Source organism: Salvia hispanica, chromosome 2 (genome assembly GCF_029641045.1).
Source record: "Salvia hispanica isolate PSC_SH4W2 chromosome 2, Shi_PSC_v1, whole genome shotgun sequence".
Taxonomy (NCBI): domain Eukaryota; kingdom Viridiplantae; phylum Streptophyta; class Magnoliopsida; order Lamiales; family Lamiaceae; genus Salvia; species Salvia hispanica.
The window spans coordinates 16599552-16622989 of record NC_142693.1 but is presented as its reverse complement, the minus strand read 5'-3'; the positions used below and the strand labels follow the sequence as shown (position 1 = coordinate 16622989).

The window sequence follows — 23438 nt, the reverse complement described above, 5'->3', positions numbered from 1 at the left end:
CCGGTCCGGTTTTTAAAACACTTGTTTCAATTCAATATCAACACAGTGTAAAATTTCAAGATTTTAATGTCAACACAATATCAATCATTGACTTCCGTTGAAATTCTATTGACATTTTTCTGTTGATGTTTTTTTGTGATCTGTTGACATTTTTCAATGGTGCAGATCATAGTTTTGAGTTTGTACAATATTTAGAGTTTTCATTTGATCACATTCCTATATAGTAATATTAAATTTGCGGTTTAGAGTCTTATACAATATGTATCGATCCAGTTTTAACTGTTTTGGGAAAAAATTACAGTAGACTCGAGAATATTTTGGCCGAATTAGTGAGTTTTTCATGAATATTTTTTTATTTTTTTATCAATATGTATAATACTTGCAAAGAATATAGGTTATTTTCTTGGAAAATATTTAGGATAAAAATTTGACTTTAATCATTAAATTAATTAGACAGATTAAGTGCTCAATTCGTCCCTAAAAAATAGACAACATATGAAACGGTACGGATTTTAATACACAATTAATAAAGTAAGAAAGATCATAAAGAAAAAGTAATTGGAGGATTATTAGTAGAAAATGAGACTCACCTCATTAGAAAGAAAAAAAAATTCCTTAAATAAAATTAGCTTATTTTTAAGGGACATCCCAAAATAGCAAATATGGTTTATTTTTAAGGGATGGAGGGAGGGGTTGTGATTTAACAACTTACTAATGGATAAATTGATTTTTATAATTAATTTGACTGCCAATCATAGACGGAGTTCAATATTGTGGAACGCACTTTATTAGAAATTGTGTTACGATGGACTTGAATCCGTAAGGCCATCCACAATGGGACTATGCACACATTTTTGCATAGTCCGGCTTATCGTCCGCCCCATTGAAAAAAAAATTGAAAAATGTGTGTATAGTCCAGGGGTAAGGACGATAGTCCGGACTATACACGCATTTTTCAATTTTTTTTTTGTATTTTCTTTTTATATATATCACCAATTTTTTTACTTCATTTCACACCTTTCACTCCACTCTCTTCCCCATCTTTCTCTCTAAATTCAATAATGAATTCCGACGATTTCCATATTTGCAAGCATAAAAAATAAAAAATAAATACTGACAATAGAATATGCCTTTAATTTGTGGTGTTCTATATTTTTATTCTTGCTAATTGATATATTTGCAAATATAAAAAATAAGATTAATGAATTTTTGTAGTGTTAAATATTCAAATAATAAATAAAATGCTTAGAGCAGGGCTTAGGGCGGACTATATTCCGCCCCATTACAGATGGAAGGGACGGAGGATAAAATACTAATGTGCCAGGAATTAGGGCATCGTATAGTTCACCGCATCGTGGATGCCTAGGTTTACTCTCGAATATTAACCACTGTGACACGAAGTTAACACGTACACTTCAAAATACTCATCTGTTTTTGTTTGTATTTCTATTATAAATAAAAAAAAGTGTACCTCCCGCTATAAATGATTGTTAATTTTTTGGGCATGAAATTATTGTAATTGGCGGCCCAAATAAGAATACGTGTGAAGCCCGGCCCAATAACAATTTTAGTTGAATTCAGTCATTCATTCTCCTGTGTCAATCTACAGCTCAACACTCGATCTTCGATATATGGTCTGCACCCCCAAATTCCCCAATTTCTAGGGCTCTTTACATCTATACATACAACGACTCTCAGGTACGGATGCATAATTCCCTCTATGCGGTCGAGTATGGCTTTACTGATGTATATCTCGCGTATTTCATATTTTTACCTTCTCAATAATTCGCTATTTCAAACGTAGTTGGAATTGATCTCATGCTGCTTCTACTTGTCAATGCTATTCAAGTGTATAACGCACATTGGGACTTTTATGTGTTGTAATTTCATTTTCCATTGTCAGAACTTGTTGTCATTTGGGAGTTGCGTCTTTGCAGTGGGGTTAGTGATTGAATTGTGGTGCTGTGACTGCTGACATGTTCCATCCTCAGTGCCTGAATTGATTTGTGAAAAAAATTGGTAAGACACGATATAGCACTGAGCTATGTATGGAAGAGCGGGTCTTGATCGTTTCAAGAAAGCCCAGTCTTCGGAGCCTTTCGCAGTTACTACGAATGCTGCCACTAAAACACCCATACTTCCTGCTTCTGGAGAAGCTAATCAAGCTCAAGGATCGTATTTGCAGAACCAACACCAAAATTCTCAGAATGTTGTGAAAAGGCCTTTTGCAGTGGATGCACCCCCAACTTCGGCTCCAGCTCCAGCTCAGCACGCGACACCGGTTGGAGGGGGACAGTCAAATTGGCAGCCTCCTGATTGGGCAATTGAGCCTCGCCCTGGGGTTTATTACCTTGAAGTTTTGAAGGACGGGGAGGTTCTTGATCGGGTTAATTTGGATAAGAGGAGGCATATCTTTGGCCGGCAGTTCCATGCTTGTGATTTCGTGCTTGATCATCAGTCTGTTTCACGTCAGCATGCAGCTGTTATTCCACACAAAAATGGCAGGTATGGAATGATCAAATTTCTGCTCTAATTGGTTACCTTTCATCTATCTTTTGGAATGTGATGGTGTGGTTTTGGTTCTGATGTAAAGGGTAGCTAGTAAAATGTTCCTCAGAAGTTGGAAACATGCACTTCTTGATTTCTAGTACTTGTTTTGAACATGATTCCTTGTTGCTAAGATTCCTTATTTCATTAGGCCTATCAAGTTGTTTTAAGAATATGTATGTATTCATGAATTTGGGTAACCTGCTGCACACATGCATGATATGGTTAGAATATGATCAATAGCTGCTCTATTAGTGCAATATTGGTTGGGTTGATTAGGTTGGTAGCTTAACAATATTCCTAACGTACTCTGAAGTCTGATGATCCTCATATGTATTTTTTGCAGCATATACGTGATTGACTTAGGCTCTGCGCATGGCACATTTGTTGCAAATGAGCGATTGGCCAAAGACTCCCCTGTGGAGTTAGAAGCAGGGCAGTCTCTACGGTTTGCGGCTTCAACCAGAACGTATGTTTTGAGGAAGAACAATGATGCTCTTTTCCCTCCACCTCCTCAACCCTCAGAGATTGATTTGCCACCACCTCCAGATCCTTCTGATGAAGAAGCAGTTTTAGCATATAATACATTTATTAATCGTTCTTTGAATGGGTTGGCGACACCCAGCACATTATCTAATTCGAAAAACTCAATTAGCTCGTCAGTTACAAAGGATGGCAGACAGCTAACTGAGAGAGCATCGAAGAGAATCAGGAGAACAAGAGTGGCATTTAAGGACCAGGTTGGGGGGGAGCTGGTTGAAGTTGTTGGATTTTCTGATGGAGCTGATGTGGAGACAGAACCTGGTCCCATGGGTGTGAAAGAAGGAAGTCTTGTTGGGAAGTATGAAGCACTTGTCCAGGTTACAGTTATACCTAAAGGGTCGGGACATACCCCTGCGAAGCAAGCTCCCAGTTCTGAAACAGGTGTGACAGAGAAACTTCAGCAAGTCTTGAACAAGGTCAAGGCTCCTGCCAAGAGTGGTGGTATATATGACGATCTTTATGGAGAGTCATCGTCTGTTAAAGTTGGCTCTTCTTGGGCACATAAACCAGTTGCATCTGGTAGTAGGGAAGCTTCTCCTAGTATCGTGGGAGGAAATACCTCTGGATCCGAAAGTAAATTAGTCAACAATGATGATGATGATGAGGATCTATTTGGCTAAGCAAAATGCTTATTTTTTTGAGTTACAATTGTTCTCCTGTAAGAACACTATTTTTGTTCTGGAGCAGGTATCTCTCTTTTGTTGTATGATTGCATGATTTGCATCTCTTTTATCAATTGTCATGTATTATGATTTGTGATGGTTTTCGCAGTTTGCTTGAGTTACCATACAATGAATTTTGAAGCTGTGTATGTTGGAGGTTTTTGAAGGAAAGGATTGGATACTAGGCTTTTTTCGTGGTTATATCTTTCTATTAGGAAAAGGTTGCTCTCATCATGGGCTGTTTAATAGGTGTTAGTTAAGTAAAGCCAAATAGCCAATTGGCCTACATGTTTGTAATGGCATTTCTTTTGGTCTGACTGCTAAGCTAAATGCTGTTTAAAGGGTAGTTTTAAGTTGAGGCGATAATTTGGCTATTAGTGGAGCATATAATGCATGTAAAAACCCTTCCGGGCTGTCAGTTTTTGATTATTTATTGCTGAAGTCCTTAAATTGCAAGTGCAGGTTTTCTCAAGATAAAGGAAGAGGGACACCTCTTCTGTATCATTAAACTTGAACTCTTTTAAATACTCGTAAGATCTAAGCACTTATTTATCATGTGTAACTCAAAGTTGGCTACTGTTTGTTATGTTCTTTTCATTCCAATGTATTGCATCCTAGATAATTTGTACAATAATGACTCTCAAGTCATAATATACAAGTGCAGTTCTCCTCACTGACACTTTTTATTATTGTCCATGAATGAGACTTGTTCAGGATCTGAGATGGTCCTTCCCAGTGGTTGTGGAGGTAGATTGATCTTCTCGTAACCTTACAGAACCTGTTCAGATTAGGAATATGAATATACTTTAACATACCTAGCCATGGCTATGAATTTTAGAAGTGCCAAAGGCATATTAAGTAAGTTCAATTTCTGGCGAAGTTCAAACAGCTTGGATTTTTCATAGGCTGTGTGGGCCTGGTAAAGAAGACTAAAATAGAAAGTTAGTAGTATTTGCTAATGTTCTGTTACTTAATAAATTTAATGTGCTATTCTGCACTTGTTCAATCTTTGGTATCAAGACTTACAAATAACATGAATGACTAGGTTTTAAGTTAAGATTACAAAATTAATGATCAGATTGACTAATAAGCATTTCTTGAGTACTTCACAGTAGTCTATTGGAGCTTACCTGTCTCTATGCATGTGCTTTAGCCTTTAGCACCACCTCATTGTTCTTTAATGTTGTTGTTGTCGTTGTTGTTTCCATCTGGTGAGCATGTTATCTCTTTATATTTCTTCTTGATGTATTTCCTGCTAGTAGTCCCATTGCCATTTTTCTTAACGTGTTCCTGCTTCCACAAGTTCTTCCTTCCTGCACGTGGAGTTCTGAAAGACTTCATGACCGAGTGAAACACAGTTTCAGCGCTAGAACTGCCAATAATCTGATCAGCCACCCCGTGACACTTGAGGTCACCGTATCTTATGCGCGTCACTCTGCTATCACTGCCTCCTGCTCCCTCACCGGGGTTTGTGTTCACAGTTGGATAGTCGAGACTTCCAGTGTCATTTTGGTTCAGGTCCACAGTTATTTCATCAGGCAAAATGTCAGTTAAGTAAACTTCCGTGTTGAAGTTGAGGCCATGAGCAGCAGATTGATCCTGATGTGGAGGCACCATGCTTCCAGACTCGTTAAAATCTCCAGGTGAGTTCACTCCACCGGTTATAAATATGTCGATAAGCTCTTCAAGCGTCATAGCACCAGTCCTATTTGCCCCTAACCTTCTCCGGAACTCATTGAAATCTCGCACTACTTTTTCTAAGTAATCGTTTAGGACTTCATGGTTTGCCAAGTTGCTTCCGTTGTTATTGGCATGCTCCATCTGAATAATATGCCTTTGATCCAGATTTTAGGAATCAAAAAGCCACTGCAAAATCAATTAAACTGTGATGTACTATAAATTTTGAAGGTCCGCGCGGTTGTTTTTAGATGAAGTTTTAGCTGTTCTATCAATTTATGGTTGTGTAGACATGTGTTTCTCGTTTATGAGAAGAGTTCTAATAGCTCTCCTTTTGTACGAAGGGAAATTTTTTATTCGTACAACATGTGGTTTGTGTGTGAATACCAGCTCTAATAATACACTGCCTGTATCAAAAAGTTGTTACAATATGTATGGAACGTGCTTTAATAACATGGTTGGTAGTAATAATACTATTATGAATGTGATGTGAGTAATTTGAATTATATGGATTCTACTACTATTATAAATGGAAGACTAAAGTCTATTTTTTAGTCCTAAATCTATGTTCTATTTATAATTTTGGTCAAGAATATTAAGTTTGATACATTCAGGCCCTTAGCTTTTTTATTTGGTCCATTGTTTAGCCCGAAAATGATGGATGCATTAAAGAATAACGGTTTGCACATTTTGACTTGCTTATCTCTACTATCACTATTTGAGTGTGAGCTATTCTAGCTATAAATATTTCGGGGCAGAAATTTTAAACCCTAAACCCTGCTTTTTGGCCTAATCGGGTAAAAAAGGCTTTATGAAAATTTAACTAATGTAAAATAAATTAAATTCAATATATTCAAAAAAAATAGTGATCGGTCTATCACACTATCAAAACAGCAAAAAATAAAATCAAGCTACATATAATCAAATAAGTGGAAAATAAATACCTCCGTCTCTTAAAAATAGGAATTTTTGTATCGATACGCATTTTAATGAAAAATTGGTAAAATAAGATAAAGATAGAAAGAAAAGTGTGATAGTGGAAAATGAATCTCAACTCATTAGAAATAAGGGAGAACTTCCTTTAAATATAAAGTTTTTATTTTTAGGGACGGACCAAAAAGGAAAGAGTTCGATATTGCTGCGAGATCCTTTTCCAAATGAAGAAAAAGAGGAAATGCAGAGTTTGCGAACCGCAAAGAGAGGGTGATCAGTGAGCTGTGAAATTGGATGAGGCGGGAGGGAGTTGATTGATTTCTATGTATAAAATGCAAATCACCATTTAACGTATAAAATCTATTAGTTCTTGTTCAATGAATTGATTTATTTCCTGTTGACGTTACACCACATGGTAAAACTAATCGGAAACAACATCTTTTTCCGACTGCATTTTTCACCCCTCGCGACATGGATGGTGCACGTGGAGGAGAGGAAAGACAAAGGAATACAGGCAAAACACGAGAGAGCAAGCTAGAGGCGAAGAACCCGCAGAAGTACATACCATGATACTCTAATTTACATACAATGTAGGGGTTTTGGTTTCAGATTACAGTGTGTGAGCAACAAAACAAACTACATACTTCAAAATCCATTGAAGTGGGGAGCCTGTGTACCACCAAAGAGCTGCCTTTTTTCTGAGAAAATGAATATCCATTTGCCTCTTTTATGAGAAAGAAAGTACCGTGCCACTCGGTCTATCTCTAAGAATACAGGCGGCAGGAACCTGTTGGTTGTGAGGTGGTTTGAGGCATCTCCCTCAGGAAATAGCATCTCCATCACTTCAGTCTCCTGCATATCAGGCCTTCAAATACATCTTTTTTAGTTATATTTCAGGCTTCAAATACATATCCTGAAATTAAGCATTCATTGGCTTTTGATGAGGTCCAAAGGATCATAATCGTACGGATCTCCAGCTTTTACAAAACGGCCCTTCACACGCTTCCTGACATCAGCTCTTTCCTTGCGCGAAGCGTACCTTATTTTTTTATCAAACCTGTCAAAAGGCACAGCAGTTCCATAGTGAATTTAGACTCAGCAATCAAATTGGTTCTTACTTATCACATCATAATAGAATAACTGAAGCAATTGTCAAGCAACTCTACTTACTTGCGAGACTTCCTTTTCTCTTTGTATCGTAACACTGCATCGTCCCTGACAGCTGATGAAAACTGAACATCATATTGATGTTCCTCCATCATTACTGATGAAAAACCTCCATTCTCAGGGAGATCTCCGATGTTGCACTTGGTTGTCTGGCCTGAGAAAGAGATTGAGTGGGTAGATTGTGCTGGTCTTGGGACACAATCATTTGAATCAGATTTACAGCTTGTCATGGACTCGACTGATAATTGATTGCTGCAATCCTGCTTCAATGTTCCAACCTTCGAACTTGAGGCCTGAAATTATTTTTCAACAACAATGTATAAGATAGAAAGTCAGGCCAGTAAAAAACATCTCATCATGAAATATAAGAAATAGAAGGCAGACCTTTGCCGTCACACCCTTAACATTGCATTCATTGTCATACATATCACGCATTCCATAAAAGCTATCAGCTCCACCATTGTCAAAAAATTGTTGCGTTTCATCACGAGATTCGTCAAAGAGTGCTTCATAGTCGTCTAAACTCAACTCAGTGTCTGAGATATAAAAGTTCTGGGAGGGAACCTCTTGAGTGGGTCCAGGATCTTTCTTTGGCGGACTAGCCTACATGATCAAGAAACAGGTGCTTAATTGTTAGAAACTGCAAGGGTGTAAAATCGAACGGACTTAAAATATTAAAGGCAGCAAACTCAAATGATGAAACGGCCAAGCATAAGAATAATCAAGTAAATATGCTGCCAACCAACCATAACAAGTATAACTGTATCCTTTGACCCCAGCTATACGATTTTGACCAAGGGGGTTACGCAGGAGCAAAAGATATTCTTGAATTCCAAAAAATATTTGGAAGAATTTAGGGTTGTGCCACAGAAGGATCCATCCTTGAGATAAAGAACAGAGCACAGAGCGCACAGGAGCGATGAGGTAAAAATCCAGGGAGATGGGGAGCACTATTATTAGTGCTTACAGATTTCGGATACTTTGGTAGCGAGGGCGAAGTAGAATTAAGAAGAGAGAATGCAGTGAGATCAATTAAGAAGATATTACCAACTCTAATTGAATCGTAATGCCTGCTACTTATGTTAAAGAAGTAGGGTGGCTATGTTTATGCACTTGTTATTACTTGGACCTGCACTTTGGAAAAGTATTATACTACTCCATGTCTTTTATAAGGGTATGAAATGGTATTGCAAAATCGATAGAAATTTGTAGTAAGGATTACAAATCATCGATTTATTGTTTTTTGTGATGCCTATAAGTTATGTTCCTCCATTATTTAAAAGCTTCTAAATAGGTGTGCAAACTTGGAGAAGTTGTAGCTTGTGGGAGTCAGTTCTTTCCGAGTCAGTAATTAGTAGTATAAATTATTTTCTTTGATCAATCCAACAGCACCCTAGTTCATTTTGAAATCCTTTTGAACTTTATTTATATTTCAAGTCAAGAGAAGAATTGGAGGAAATGGTTCTTGTGAGGTTAAAACAAGTGCAGAAGTTAGAATTAATAGTACTCCATAAAGCAAGGTTAGTAACATACCTTCATGAAGCTTGGCTCAACCAACCTCAGCAACAGCCAAAAGAGCATGAATGCAGGGGAATCGGACCTATTATACATTAAGTTGAGACTAGATGATTTCTCTTTTGTAAATAAGAAGAAAAAGAAAGTAAATAAGCTAGTACCAAAAATAGAATGATGATTTAGGGAAAATAATAAACTGATTGTGGAAAACTTGCATGGTCCTCTTCAAGGACTTAACGAGAAGAAGAAGTTAGTTCTAAAACTTCTGAAGAGTTGAGATCCTTCGAGAATGAAGAATTACAAATGATTTTTGTACGTTAGGAGAATTAAAAGAGAAAGAAGTCTAATCTTAAGCTGAAATCTGTAACCCAACCAAAGCTAATAGCTTAAGCATAAGCAGCCATTTTCGAAAACAGTATAATGAGGAACCGTTTCCCCTACAATGCCGTTGGTGTGCTGAGCAAAAGCTCCAACTTTGTTCCTGATGTATTTCAAACTGAAAATTAAGTAATGACGAATATCTAAATCATAAATTACCTTCAGGTTCAGAGAATCAAGTGGTCCTCTTCCATCAAACTGCACAGCATCGGGAGCTATTATTTCCATACCAGTATCTTCTGTACAGCAATCCGCATGCGACAACTCACATCGGGAGGGACTTTCTTCTCTTTCTTCAAGTCTCATCGGATCTGGTTCAGGATTACTAATTGACTTATCAACAGAAAAGAAGGACCAGATCCTTGAAAAATCAGCTGCCGAAGGGCAGCCAGAATACAAATTTATCATCTCTCTCTTATGCTCAACATCTGAAGCCGGTACAGCAGCATGGCCAGACCAGTTGCAGTCTTGACAAAGTGAGGTGCTCTCTTGGATGCACCTCGTTATCGCAGGCTGAGAGTGGCATCTTTCACATAAAAGCGTCCTCAAGTGGCGCTTCGAAAGAGCATTTGCAGAATGAACATTCCGATCACAGGATAAGCACAAGCAAGCAGCATCAGACCTACAATGGATTATGGATCTTTGCTCCCCGCAAAAATCGCACAATCGACCCATTAGACTTCACCGCTGCAACTCTCTACTCTGCAAGTAAATTTCACCACATCAATTACTTAACCGAATCCAAACAATCTACCTAACTCAGATAGAAACGAAATTTAAAGCAAAAAATCACATAATCAAAGCTTCAATTTCCTGTTTGTGCTTACCTAATTACAAAATATAGCAAACAGATCGTATTAATACGCAACTAGCACTGAACAAGTTTTCTTCGATAAAGAGCTGGAAACTTTCAATTAAGACGTAAGCAATCAGTTTTTTCAGCTGAACACGTTAAACTAGAGACGAAAAAACACTTGTTCTCTCGAATCGAAGCCAGATCATCACCAAATTAGAGAATAAAGGAAGAAAAAGTAGAATAAATCAAACAATCGCCACAAATCAACAAGATCCTTGACGATTAAAGAGATTTCCTAGCTCAAAACAATTAAAAAAACGAAAGAGAAAAGCAAATTACCAGCAGAAGCAATTGAGGAAGCCGGAACTAGGAAAAAAAGCGGTTCCTAGGAGGCGGAGGTGGTGAAGTAGGAGCGATGATGGAACTGATAAGGCGAAGGAAAAGGTGAAGAAGAGATAAGAGTAGCGTTGGGCAAATGAGAACCAAAAGATGGGACAGTTGAAATGGAAATATCCCTTTTTCTGCACTTTTTGAATAATTTATTACCACTTTTAATTATCGCGAAAAGGGAGCGCGATATTTGTATAAGTCGCTGTTTCGTTTCAAGCTTGCTTTGGTATCCGACTCTATCCTACTCTCTTCAATTATTTTACTTATATTCTATCAAACAATATGACTCCTTGCTTTAATAGATATTTTTTCTTGAGTTGCACTTTTGTAGTAGATATTTTTCTTCTTCTTTTTCTAGTTGTAGCTATGAAGATTTTATTTGTTAGATATTTTTGGTGTTTCTCTTTACTCTCTTTCTTTTTTTGGTTAGAGGCTAAAATCTACATTGGAAGGTTCACTCATTAGGCAAGGGTGGTGGCGGCGGTTACGTGGAGGATGCTGTGAAGTCTCCATCATATACCTAATCATAGAATTGTCTGAGGCAAGGAGTGGATACCGCTAATTTCGAGTGGTTTCGTGTAAGGATGTGAGGATGGTATGACAGAACCGGAAGTGGCGATTTTATAGCGGAGTTTGAACTAGAAATCTAAAATCGTTGATTATTATTCGAACCGAAATATAGGCATATATTGTATCTATAAGTCTGATTTTGGTTCAGGATTTTTGAAATCGTAATCGGCTAGCAATTGAATGTTTTAGATTAAACCTAAAGTCAAACAACACAATTGGAAAAACTGGAAAGTTTGTGGAAAATAAAAATAATGCTGAAAATGAGAAAAAACGATGATTTTGAACCATCTCATTTGTTAGGCTATCGATGATTTTGAACCATCTCTTTTGTTAGGCCAGTACGCTCTGGTGGAGGTAAGATGTTTTGTGTGTTCGACTGTGTTGTTAGTGTGAATTCTTAAACTGGTACTTTGGTACGGAGTATTTCTTTTTCTCATGATACTCTAGAAGGTTTGAGCCTTTTGACATAAAAAAAAAAAAAAAAAACAAAACAAATCGCTAATTGTGTGCAAATTTAAAAATGAGCATTTTTAGGTAAGAAACTAAGAATAGTGCTATTAAGTCATATAGTAACCACACTAATACTATTTTGTTTCGAAATTCATGAGATTGTGTAGAAAGTTATATACTTATATAGTACTCCGTACTAGTATAAATTAGATTAATGCACTAGCGTAAGCTTTATTATTTATTAATGATATTATTCTTAAATTACGAATATATGTTCATTATAGTTATTCACATTATGTTCAGATAACTTTTCCTTTTCTACGTACTGATATACACACTAAAATTGTCTTATTTTATTTGTTTTTTAATTTATTTTTCAGATGTTTTAACAAGCTTATCATTTAATAATGACTAGATAAAGTAAACTGTATTAATGATAAATTAGGAAATGTGTACTAGAAGTGTTGAATACTGAAGAAGCATGATAAATGTATTAAATTCAACATAAGTAGCGGTTGAAACTAAAAGGGTAAAATAAAATGAATTAATAATTCTCGCGATCATTATCGATCTTGTAATCGGTCTATGACTCTAGTCTCTGTATTATAGTTTCAGTTTAATCGGAATTGTAACTAATGCGCATGCAGAAAAAATAGAGGCTATATTTTCTATATTTTAAAAAAAAAATTGTAGATAATTTAAATTATTGATGAAGACTTAAATTGGATAAATTTAAAAATTTATAACAAAAAGAAGTTTATAGTAAGAGCTCAAACCCATGTTATGATAAAAAATATTTGTAATAAATTTTTATTTTGGACAATTGGTGTATATCAAAGTTTCAGTTTAATCGGAATTGTAACTCGTGCAAATGTAGACAAAATATTAGCAAAGGCTATATTTTATTTGAAAATATATTTTTAGATTATTGAAATTATTGATGGATACTTAAATTTGGATAAATTTAAAATTTTTATAGTAATAAAAAGATACGGAATAAAATTTTAGTTAGCCCATGTTATATCAGTTGGGTCGGCCCCACACAAACGTTTGTTCTTATGATGATAGAGACCAGTAATTTTTATCTGAAATAAATTTTGTTTTTTTGGTATTTATAAATTTATCTTTATTATTACATTTATAACAATTTGACTTTGTTGTACCTAATAAATTAACATACAGGAACATAGTTTGTTCATAATATTGAAGATAATGCAATAGTAATTAAAAAGTAAGAATGACAATAAATTTATAAGAAAAATTTTCTACATCCCACATATAAAAGTCAAGCTTTAAGTTAATGCTAAAAATACTCTAAAAATTTCCATATGAGAAAATAATTTTCAGAATTGAAAATAAAATATAGTATCATTTGATATTAACATATGTAAAGAATATAAACTAGTAGTACAAGTGTAACACAATCTATCAAAGTCTTTAAGATATCATTAATACAATCTATGGAAGTCTTTAAGATATCATGAATAACATATTCATGTTCTATAAAGAGAATTAATATAGTTTATGGCTTGAAGAAAATAAAATGAAAAACAGTTGACCATGAAATTATATACTCCCTCTGTCCCACGTTACTTGAGTCATTTCTCTTTTGCACTCGTTTTGAAAAAATAATAATAAATAGTTAAAGTGGAGAGAAAGAAAAGCAAGAGAAAGAATAATGTAGAGAATAGTCTTAACTATAGTATTCTCTTTTTTCTTTATTTTTTCTTCACTTTAACTATTTATTATTATATTTTCAAAACGAATGCGAAAAAGAAGTGACTCAAGTAACGTGCGACGGAAGGAGTATGGCACAATGAAGCAATTCAAGTTGGAGAGCTATCAATCGTACTAAAAGGTAGATCAACATATTAGTTGGACCAATAATTATCGAGGTGCCGATAATATGGTGGTAAAGCTTGTTTTATTAAAAAGGAAAATTTGTTTTAGTCCTCGAGCTTTGGATTGGTACCAATATTAGTCAGTAACGTTTAAAAATATCATTTGATGCTTTAAGTTCGATTTAATATTGTTTGAACTAAGATGACTATTTAGATTTTTTAGAAAAAAATACGCTCAGAAGTCAGACCAATTAAAAGCATCTCAATCAATTTACTCTCTCTTTATTTAAAAAATTGAGGGAACATTTTTTAGTCCTTAACTATGGATTGATTTTAACTTTGATCCGTAAGGTTTAAAAATATCTTATGAAGTCCTTTAACTTCGATTTGATATCTTTTGAACTTCTTTTTCACCGTTTAGATATTTTTTGGAGCGAAACTACCCTCATGTTCCTAGAAGGCATTTCAGTTAATTTGTAATGAAAAAGAGATACGACTTTCAGCCACAATTCAACTTTTCAAATAATTTGATATCGTTTTGCAATTTTAATCGAACTTTCTTCATGTATCTCTCCTTTTCTCTTCCTCTTCATGACATGAACTATTATTATAGTAGGTGAAGATAATGTTTTATCCCAAATCTTATTTACAAATTGTTCTTTTATATTGTTTATGTGAATTATAAGAGAAGCGCTACTTATGTCACTTACCACACCTCTCTTGGTTTTCCCTTCGAATATAACTATTTTTTCGTCATTTTTTTTTCTCCATGCTCCAATCATTTATTATAGCAAATTGTTTTATAATCAGATCCAATCACTGCTTTTCTCTTTGTTTGGGGAAACATAGAACAAATATCCTATTCACAATCTCGATTTTCGTTTCAATTTGAGGTGAACCAATGCACAAAATGTTGTTTTTTTCCAATTAATAGTCATCCAAATTCATCATGAAAGGTATGCCTCAGTCCTCTTTATCGCACGCTTACGCGTGAATTGTGTTTATTGATATCTCTGTTTCAGTCGCATGGATTGTTTATTGTTGGGTTACTATGTATTCGCACACTCGCGATTTCATTGTACATATCAGTGAGTATAACTTTTGGATCAATGCTCGTTAAGATCATCAATGTCTATCATCTTTCAATCCAATTTTCCCATCTTTATTTTCCACATCAATAGTAAGGGAAAATAATTGGTTCTTCAAACATAAATTAGTGGGATATTACTCTCTCAAAGCTTAATTTTAATGTTTGAGAGTTGGTTGAATGATCATAAGTCAATAAATATCAATGTTCTAGATGTGTTCAACCTTACAGGTTTATTGGGATTTATTTTATTGTTTCTGCAACTAATCCCAATTATCAACTGTAAGTTTTTGTATGTTTTGGATTTTTGAGGACACTAGTCAATATCTAGTTTTGTCTAGTTTTGGTTCTTTCTGTATTCTCCATCGTAAATATTTATTTTCCTGATAGAGTCAAGGTTGAAACTTGGAATTGTTGAACTTCTCACGTTGCATGATGTGATCGAAGCAAATGATTCTCCTGAGCCGAAGTCTGTCGATCAGTGGCTCAGCTTCTCTTTCTTGCTTGTGTACATAAACTTAGACGTTAGACTGTACCCCTTGCTTCACAATATTTCGTAAAGGGTATTTTTGTCAAAATACAAGTCTCGCTGTTGAATGTGGTTAATTAAGATGGTTTACGTTCTCTAGGATTGTCCAAATTTGTGAACAATGCAACACAATGGCAACAGTCATTGGCTTTATTCCATACTCTAGTGCCATGTAATTTAATTTCTGGTTTCTTTCGCAAAGTCTCTTCTGGTTCATCCATTTGTCATTTAGGGTTTGTCCCGAATAATCATAAAATTATGATGCTAGTTTTGTTGTCCATTTTCCCACTAATATACTAGTAGACTAGATGTTGAGTATCAATATGTTGTTTTGTGTAATTTGGAGTATATCTTTATTGTATATTGTGATGTGACATAAAGAAAGTTATATTTACATTGCAACCACATGATCCTAACTTTATAGAGAGATGTACAGAAAAGCTTCAGAGTATGTTCATATGTCTGAATAGAAGACACCTATAGTAACACAAAAGAAGATTTGAGAATAGTGCAAACTTATTAAGGACGACTAAAAATCCAGTAAATGTTTAGTGATTGCAAGATTATCCTATTTTGAAATGGTAAAAGAAACTGAAAATTGGGACAACAACTAATAAGTTCATCCTTTGACTTGATCAATGCCGGAATTGTTCAACTTTTTGTAGCTTTGCGCTAGGATGCCTCAATTACTATTGATTTATTTGATTATTTTTGTTTTTATTCAATCAATGAATATTTACCATCCAAATGTATCTTTCCTACATGGTAGAACTTTTAACAAACTCTGTATGAAGGTTGTCATGTTCAACTACCTTCAACATATCTATACCATTCAACATTCAAATGTCGGATGGCTTGTTTGGAATAGGGATAAATCAATTCCTGGATAAAAATGATGAATGCAATGTATTGCTTTGAATGATCTTTTCTTCTTATGAGAAATTCTCAACGGACTCTCTGTTTCGGGTGCCCTCCTTTCTTGGGCATCTCCGATTTTTATGTTGTATATTGCTAGTATTTAGTTGACTTTCATGTATACTCAGTGTAATATATTCACTTAGCCGGTATATAGGTATGGTGTTATGATTCCTGGAGATGATGGTGCAGTGCTTAGACGGGCTGAAACATTTGTGTTCTGCTATTGTAAATTGTTGTGACTCTGAGATATACAAGCAACCAAGGGGCTTGGAATGTCCTGAAGCTCTAGCGAGGGAGACAATGTGTATGTCATCTCATTTTTTTAAAATTTATCAATTACTTCGAGTGCAAATAAGCATCATCTTTCTATATTTGTTTCATATTCTTTTCGTATAAAGATAGAATACATGCACATTACAGTGAATCTAGTGTGACATGCTATAATTTTTTTAGAGTTTGTGTAATTAATCATGGTTACCATCCTCTGGATGTCCATATGCTCATGTCCATATGTCCAGCCTGGAAAATCGCTATTACTAACATTATTGTCATTTCATTGCTAATATTGAGCACCTTCAACTTTCAAATATTTACCCCATTTATATACTCGCTAATCCAATTCATGTACTATAGTGAACTGAACATAGTTTGTTAGTGGAATTTTCTCTATGAATGGAGAAAATTTAGAATGTGCTATTGGAATTATACGCGAGCAAGTAAACAAAACTTGGGAAACAAAATAGTTGGCCATCTAATCAATGGACTTTTTTTTACATTTTGCCACTTAATATTTCTTTGTTTACACTTGCAACTGTGTTGCGGATTCAAGAGGGCATATAGATATTGACCTATTAATTTTAGCGAGTGTCAAATTTTAAGTTGTATTCTCTTATTCCATCCATGATGATCTAAGAATATAACCATTTTTCTTTGGTCTCATCACTACTCAAATGTAGTCAGTGTTAGTGAAATTGAAGCTTTGTATGAATTATTTAAAAAGATTAGTAGTGCTGTTATTGATGACGGCCTGATACACAAGGTAATCACTGCTAGTTGTTCTTATGTTCTATACAATTTTTCTTTCATTTACTTATAATATTGGATTCTGACTTGGCTTCCTTTTCTACATTATATGGCCACCTCCAGGAAGATTTCCAACTTGCATTATTTAAAACAAATAAAAAGGAGAGCCTATTTGCTGACAGGGTTAGTTTCCATGCGCCAAATACTGCAAATTCCTTTAACATGTCAGACATGGTTAGTGTCATCAGCCTAATACTTTAAAGAGTAAAGGTCAATTTTGGTTCTAAATATATGACCAAAATACGAATTTGGTCCAAAACATTCACTTTTTGAAAAACAGGTCCATAACAAATGAAATCATTGTCGGAGTGGTCCTTTTGTTGATGGATCCGTAAAAAAACTAACGGTCATGCCACTGTGCAATTAGCATTGACCGTTAGTTTTTTGACAGAACCATCTGAAAAAAGACTACTTCGTCGATGAAGAGACTAGAGTGGACGTGCAGTGTGTGATATCACTCGATCTAACAGGTCCAGAGGATTCGACTATATTTTAGAGGCTACAAGATCATGAAACTATCAGACAGGGGTCGTTGGATGCACTTTATTTCTTCAAAACCTCAACCCACTACACTACAACTAGCACATGGAAGTAAAGGATCGATCTCACGAGGACGAATGTGTTACGAAACTGCATTTGAGGATGTTTTGGGAAAGGGTGGGTGGCTGCTGCCACGCAATTTTGTGGGTCGAGAACTTAAAATTACTAGGTCTGAGAGACTTAAACTACTTTACTCTACCTACTGGGTCTAAGAAATGAGGACCTATGGAAGATGCATGACTTAGAGAAATGAGATATTTTAAAGTTCTAAGACAACTGGAGTTAACTTAACTAGATGGACTTTCCTAATTTGGACAAACATGGATAAAGCGAAAAGTGGGGACAAGTTTCCTTAAACAACCAGGGTCTGGAAAAGCATGCAGAAAAGTAAAAAGACAATGCAGACAGTACTGACAGGGTCTGGAGAACCTACAGAAAAAGCAAGGTACATGCAGAAAGTACTGACAAAAGCAAATCTGGTTCTAACTACCAACAACGTCATCTTCTTCGGGAATCAAACAAGAATAGCAGATAAAACAGAGTATTAAATACCATGAAAACAGAGCAAACTTCAGATCTAAACTTAAAACGAGGAATTAAAGCCTAAACTAACAGATCTACGCTACTGGACCTAAAGTATGCAGAAACAGAAAGTAAATAGCCATAATCATGCAAAACGTAAACAACAAACATCAGATCTACGAGACTCTAACTCAAATCCACCACGATTCAACAAATTCAAACATCTCCATACGTAAATCCACAACCTCCATCAACAAACCAACAGATTTCAGCTCCAAACATCCAACAATCAACAAGAACGAAAGCGAAAAGCAAGAAATAAACGTCAACTCAGTGATATCCGACAAAAACCAACATAAACTTCCATAATAACGAGAACTAAGTTCGAATCCAGTAGATCAAAGCAAGAACTAGAGTTATAAAACTAAAAACCAACAAGTACTTGAAACCGAAAGTAAACAAAACAAAGCAAGATAAATATTGTTTCTTCGCCTTCACAAGGCGGTGTTACACAGCAGCAAAACAACGATGAACCACCACGGTAGCCAGGATCACTCCATCTCCAAGTGCGCAGCAAGTGAAAATGAGGAATTTGAAGTGTGGAACTAAGGAATGGAACAAGAGCTTGAGCTAAGAGTGTGCGTAGAAGTGGTTGTCTTGTTCTTCAAGGTTGAGCTCTTATATATGTGAGGCTCTGATCTCTAGGGTATCCTTCTGGTAATTAGATGCTTTTACCCTTGAATAAGACTCTTTAAAATAATCTGCTCATGCTCAATTCTGCTCTTGTTGCCAACTTTTAATTCTTCCAGGTCCGAACGACGACATTTGATTTTCACTTCAATTTTATCTCTTTTGCATCTGCCAGGTCTGGTAACAACAACTCCTAGGTCCAACAGATTTATTACGCACCTGAACTCATAAACACAGATTAGCGCCCCAAATGCACAGAATTTTAACCCAAAACCAATGCAAGAAACGAGCCTTATCAGTCGACCTTTTTATTTGTTATGGACCTGTTTTTTAAAAAAGTGAGTGTTTTGGACCAAATTCGTATTTTGGTCATATATTTAGGACAAAAGTTGACCTTTACTCTACTTTAAATAACTTAAGTTTATCCTACAAGTTGTTGCATATTTAATTGAAATTCACTTGCAAGTTAAGTTGTTCTCTTGAGTCTTGAAGAGTCGCACTCAACTGATGTACATTTTACTTATATTTTTAACATTGTTGATTTGAAGTCGAACTTATTTTAAATTGAGCATCTTGTGTTTTCAAACTGCAATTTTCTTCTGTCTTTGGCATTGTTGCTGGTATTATTGTACGATCACTACTGTCGTTTTTGTTAGTTTAATGCATATAATTTTTTTTCTTTCAGGTATTCGACTTGTTTGATACAAAGCACAATGATATATTAGACTTTGAAGAGTTTGCTCGTGCTCTTTCTGTTTTCCACCCAAATGCTCCTGTTCGTGACAAGATTGAATGTAAGTTTCACATTTCCATGGTTGGTTGTGTTTCTCTGCCAGATTTGTTTTCGTAATGTACATATATAATTTATACTCCCCCCGTCCCCAAAGAATATGCACTTTAGGTCCGACACAGGTTTTAATGTAAAATTGGTAAAGTAAGAGAAAAGTAGAGAAAAAGTAATCAAAGTTTTGTTAGTAGAGAATGGATCCAACCTCATTAGAGAGAAAAAACTTTCCAAAATTACAAAGTGCATATTCTTGTGGGAGGGACTGAAAAGAAAAGAGTGCATATTTTTGTGGGACGGAGGGAATATCAATTATGAATCCTCCAAAAGCCTCTACCACTTGTGATTAGGGGTGAGCATTCGGGTTTCGGTTAGGATTTTTGCTTAAATCGAACCAAAACCGAAAAACTAATTAGTTCAAAACCCAAACCGAACCGAACCCGAAAAACTAAAAGTCGAACTAAACCGAAAATATATGAAATAACTGAAAAACCGCAAAAACCCAAAATTAATATATACATATATATACTAAATATTATATAGAAGATATTAAAAGACGATATGTATATGTATAATATTAAATTAATAGAATACATATATATATAATATTAAATTTAAAATATAATTTAGTTTTTTGGTTTTCGATTTTTTATTTCGTTCGAATCAAACCGAAAAATCAAAAATTTTATATTTTTAAAATCGAACCAAACCGAAAAACCAAAAAAATCGAACTGAATTTCAAAATTTCAGTTTGGTTCGGTTCGAATATTCGGTTTTCAGTTTTTTTCTCACCTCTACTTATAATTTTTCTTCCAACTAATGATGTCAAACTTTCTATCTTACAGTTTCCTTCCAACTATATGATCTTAAGCAACAAGGATTCATTGAAAGGCAAGAGGTAATCTCTTCTTTCTTGGATGAAAACTACCACAATTCTATGTATTTTCGTAAGAAGATATGTCTCCATTTATATATTTCTTCATGATAGTATCCCTGCTAATATATTGTGTAAAGGAAGTTCTTATGAACACATAAAATTCATTTCCTGAATTCTTGGTGCCAATATATTTCGGTGATATATGCTCGATCATTTATTCTCCAAGATATATTGCGGGGATTGTTCGGCTAAATGCAGGTAAAACAAATGGTGGTTGCCACGCTAGCTGAATCTGGAATGAACCTCTTGGATGATGTTATAGAAAGCATCATAGATAAGGTGAACCCCTAGCTAAGTTCTAATTCGGTATTCTTGGTGGTTTCCATATCTCTATAACTTTTCGCTTCTATATCTGCATCTGCAAGTTACTATTTATTGTGGATTGTGAGTGTGGGACTGTTAGCCTTATTGATTTATGTGTATTATATAATCAATTGTATTAAAAGACTGATGGTGAAGATGTCTTTACATACGTATGTATATCGAATACAGATGTCGACTCTAGTTGTGCCACATATATTATGGCGTTCCCATGTAGATGGAGGTTGGATGTATATTTTATTAGATAAGCAATGTCAACGAGGAAGTCTAGCACTTGTATTCTTAGTCATCTTTGAATAATGCTTGCTTGCACACTTCGTGGATGAAAACAATGGCATCCTAGTGGAATCCAGGTATACTTAGCTAGTAAACTTTATATGCAGTGTATATCAAAGATATAAGGCATTGCAGATGTGATTGATATTCACAATAAGTCCAGTGTGACTATGACAACTTTGTAGATGTGATTGAAGATTCATATTACTCATACGTTTTCAGTATCCTGTTATACACAGTTACCTATTTTTTTATGTTGGTCTTGAACAAGTCCACCGAGTTACTCAGTGTTCTTTTGTAATTATTTTAGTTTTATATCATGACTTGGTTTCAGACATTTGAGGAAGCAGATACCAAACATGATGGGAAGATTGACAAAGAAGAATGGGGTAACCTTGTGTTGCGACATCCGTCTCTCTTAAAGAATATGACCCTTCAATACCTCAAGTAAGTTTATATTGCATCTTTGATAAAAATAATCTCAATCTTGTTCAACTAATATCTGGAACCAGCTTAGACCTTGGAGGACCGAGGGGAAGTTGAATGATGGATTTGATTCTTGTGGTGTGTGTACTTAATTTATTAATTGAATGCTTCAGTTAAATCTCCTCAATTTCATTTCTGTATGTAATCTAGAAAGTAGTGCTAATCCATCTTCCTTCAGGAATTTTTGTTGATAACAAGTTAACAACCAACTCTACTCTACAGTGACTAGACAGTAGACATAAACAATCAAAGATGAATATGACAACGTTGTTTGTTGTGGTCTCTGCGAAAAGTAGACAAGGGTGTAAAATGTATCTAGTAACATGTTTCTTACAGTTTTAGGGATATTTTTGAATCATGTGACATCATTTTGTGGAAACAAATCCATAAGTCATTTTCATATCCGTCTATAAAGCCTACTGACGGATATAGCTTGTTTCAGTAGCTTTAGTTTACTGAGTGAAACCTAAAATGTATCTATGTGAAATATTGTATGGTTTAATATCACTTGTTGTATAACTCTTGACTTTATTTTATGAGAGTAACTTTGGTTGACAGAGACATCACGACCACGTTCCCCAGCTTTGTATTTCACTCCCAAGTTGACGATACCTTGGATAAATGACCTCTGGTCACAAGTATGGAATATTGTTGTTTGGAATTCAAACACAATGGTGACGCTCTATATAAGATCTGCTAAACGAAAGTTTGAACCAACTGGATGCAGAGGTGAAAATGCTGAATTCTTTTGTTCCTTCACTGTGCGGATCGATCAGCATTCAATGAAACAAGGCTTGATTTGGTTGTATTTGGTTTTCTGAGCTTACTTTATATTGTCATAGAAGATAGTATATCAGTGATATGTGGATAGAATATGTTATTTTCATCAAGTGTACCTCTATGTGACGTGATCTCTCGTTCAATTTAGCAATTTTTGAAAGTCATTTTATTCAATTTCAAACAAAGATTAGTTATTGTTGTTGTTTTCCAACATATACTATTAAAAAATGTTTCACAATATCAAATAAAACATGAGCTGTGAAAGAAATCAATTGGTTATATTTTCTATAACAAGTAACGCTATGGAGTTAAAAAAAATTGTACCATTATAACACGGAAAAGTTACACAAGATTTTGTATAACACGCGTGCCTAATATGACTTTTTCTTTATTTCTTTTGTCCACTTAAAACTGTGTTTTATGAAATTTATTTTTAGTATGAAACTAATTTTAGAGAATTAATCATAAATGAAAAACATGAAATTATTTTTATAGACTGAGAGAAGCGTTATTTCATCCAAGAAAAATATAGTCTTGTGTTTTTTATTTTGATCTATCTACCAAAATTAGTTTTATCCATTTATCATAAGTCTCACTTTCTAATGAGGGTGAATCTTAAGTTTTTATTGAGAATACTTTAACGATTCAACAACCTTTTAAATCTTATCTATGTCCAATTTTATAATTAAAATTCGTTGAATTTACTTTTAAAATTATTTTATTTTTATGAACAGATGTAATTGATCAATGATTCTAGTTATTGTAATAGTTCTTCTCCATTCCCTAATAAGAATCACATTTTATCGTTTCGGTCCATTCCATTAAAAGTTACATTTCATAAATGGTAAGTGGTCCTACATTCTATTACCTCACTTCACTCGCATTCTATTATAAAACCAATTTTTAAAAATGGGATCTATATTTCCGTCTTTGAAAATTTGTCACATTTCATTTTCTGCATTCGTTTTGAAAATAATAATAATAAATAGTTAAAGTGGAGAGAGAGTAAAATAAGA

At 34.7% G+C, this 23438-nt stretch overlaps 4 protein-coding genes across 8 annotated transcripts; 2 read left to right on the top strand and 2 right to left on the bottom strand.

Moving 5' to 3' along the window:
* The first annotated feature begins 1588 nt into the window (after positions 1–1588).
* Positions 1589–5679, top strand: LOC125201427 (SMAD/FHA domain-containing protein). 4 transcript variants are annotated; one of them, XR_016135932.1, is made up of 4 exons: positions 1589–1698; positions 1938–2505; positions 2894–3777; positions 5056–5679. XR_016135932.1 is itself a non-coding variant. In XM_048099536.2 (3 exons), the coding sequence occupies exons 2-3, from the start codon at positions 2045–2047 to the stop codon at positions 3708–3710; spliced, it is 1278 nt and encodes a 425-aa protein (XP_047955493.1). In that variant the 5' UTR covers positions 1589–1698; positions 1938–2044; the 3' UTR covers positions 3711–3844. The 4 variants fall into 4 exon arrangements, 2 of the variants coding, with proteins under 2 accessions (XP_047955493.1, XP_047955485.1); XR_007172911.2 differs by having other exon boundaries at positions 3862–5679; XM_048099536.2 differs by lacking the exon at positions 5056–5679 and having other exon boundaries at positions 2894–3844.
* Positions 4920–5573, bottom strand: LOC125201437 (uncharacterized). Its single transcript, XM_048099553.2, has one exon. It carries the CDS (start codon positions 5571–5573, stop codon positions 4920–4922), a length of 654 nt encoding a protein of 217 aa, XP_047955510.1.
* Positions 5680–6897: 1218 nt separating the features above from the next.
* LOC125201413 (zinc finger protein CONSTANS-LIKE 10-like) lies at positions 6898–10723 on the bottom strand. Of its 2 annotated transcripts, none has more exons than XM_089065977.1 (5): positions 10558–10723; positions 9582–10124; positions 7914–8132; positions 7533–7822; positions 6898–7419 (listed from the first exon to the last, which is right to left on the bottom strand). In XM_089065977.1, exons 2-5 carry the CDS (start codon positions 10095–10097, stop codon positions 7290–7292), a joined length of 1155 nt encoding a protein of 384 aa, XP_088922103.1. In that variant the 5' UTR covers positions 10098–10124; positions 10558–10723; the 3' UTR covers positions 6898–7289. The 2 variants fall into 2 exon arrangements, with proteins under 2 accessions (XP_088922103.1, XP_088922104.1); XM_089065978.1 differs by having other exon boundaries at positions 9582–10119.
* Positions 10724–13851: 3128 nt separating this feature from the next.
* Positions 13852–22586, top strand: LOC125201686 (calcineurin B-like protein 3). The gene is made up of 9 exons (XM_048099900.2): positions 13852–14425; positions 16158–16307; positions 16960–17042; positions 17150–17209; positions 19524–19632; positions 20468–20520; positions 20758–20838; positions 21491–21603; positions 22201–22586. Exons 2-9 carry the CDS (start codon positions 16181–16183, stop codon positions 22265–22267), a joined length of 693 nt encoding a protein of 230 aa, XP_047955857.1. The 5' UTR covers positions 13852–14425; positions 16158–16180; the 3' UTR covers positions 22268–22586.
* Positions 22587–23438: the final 852 nt, after the last annotated feature.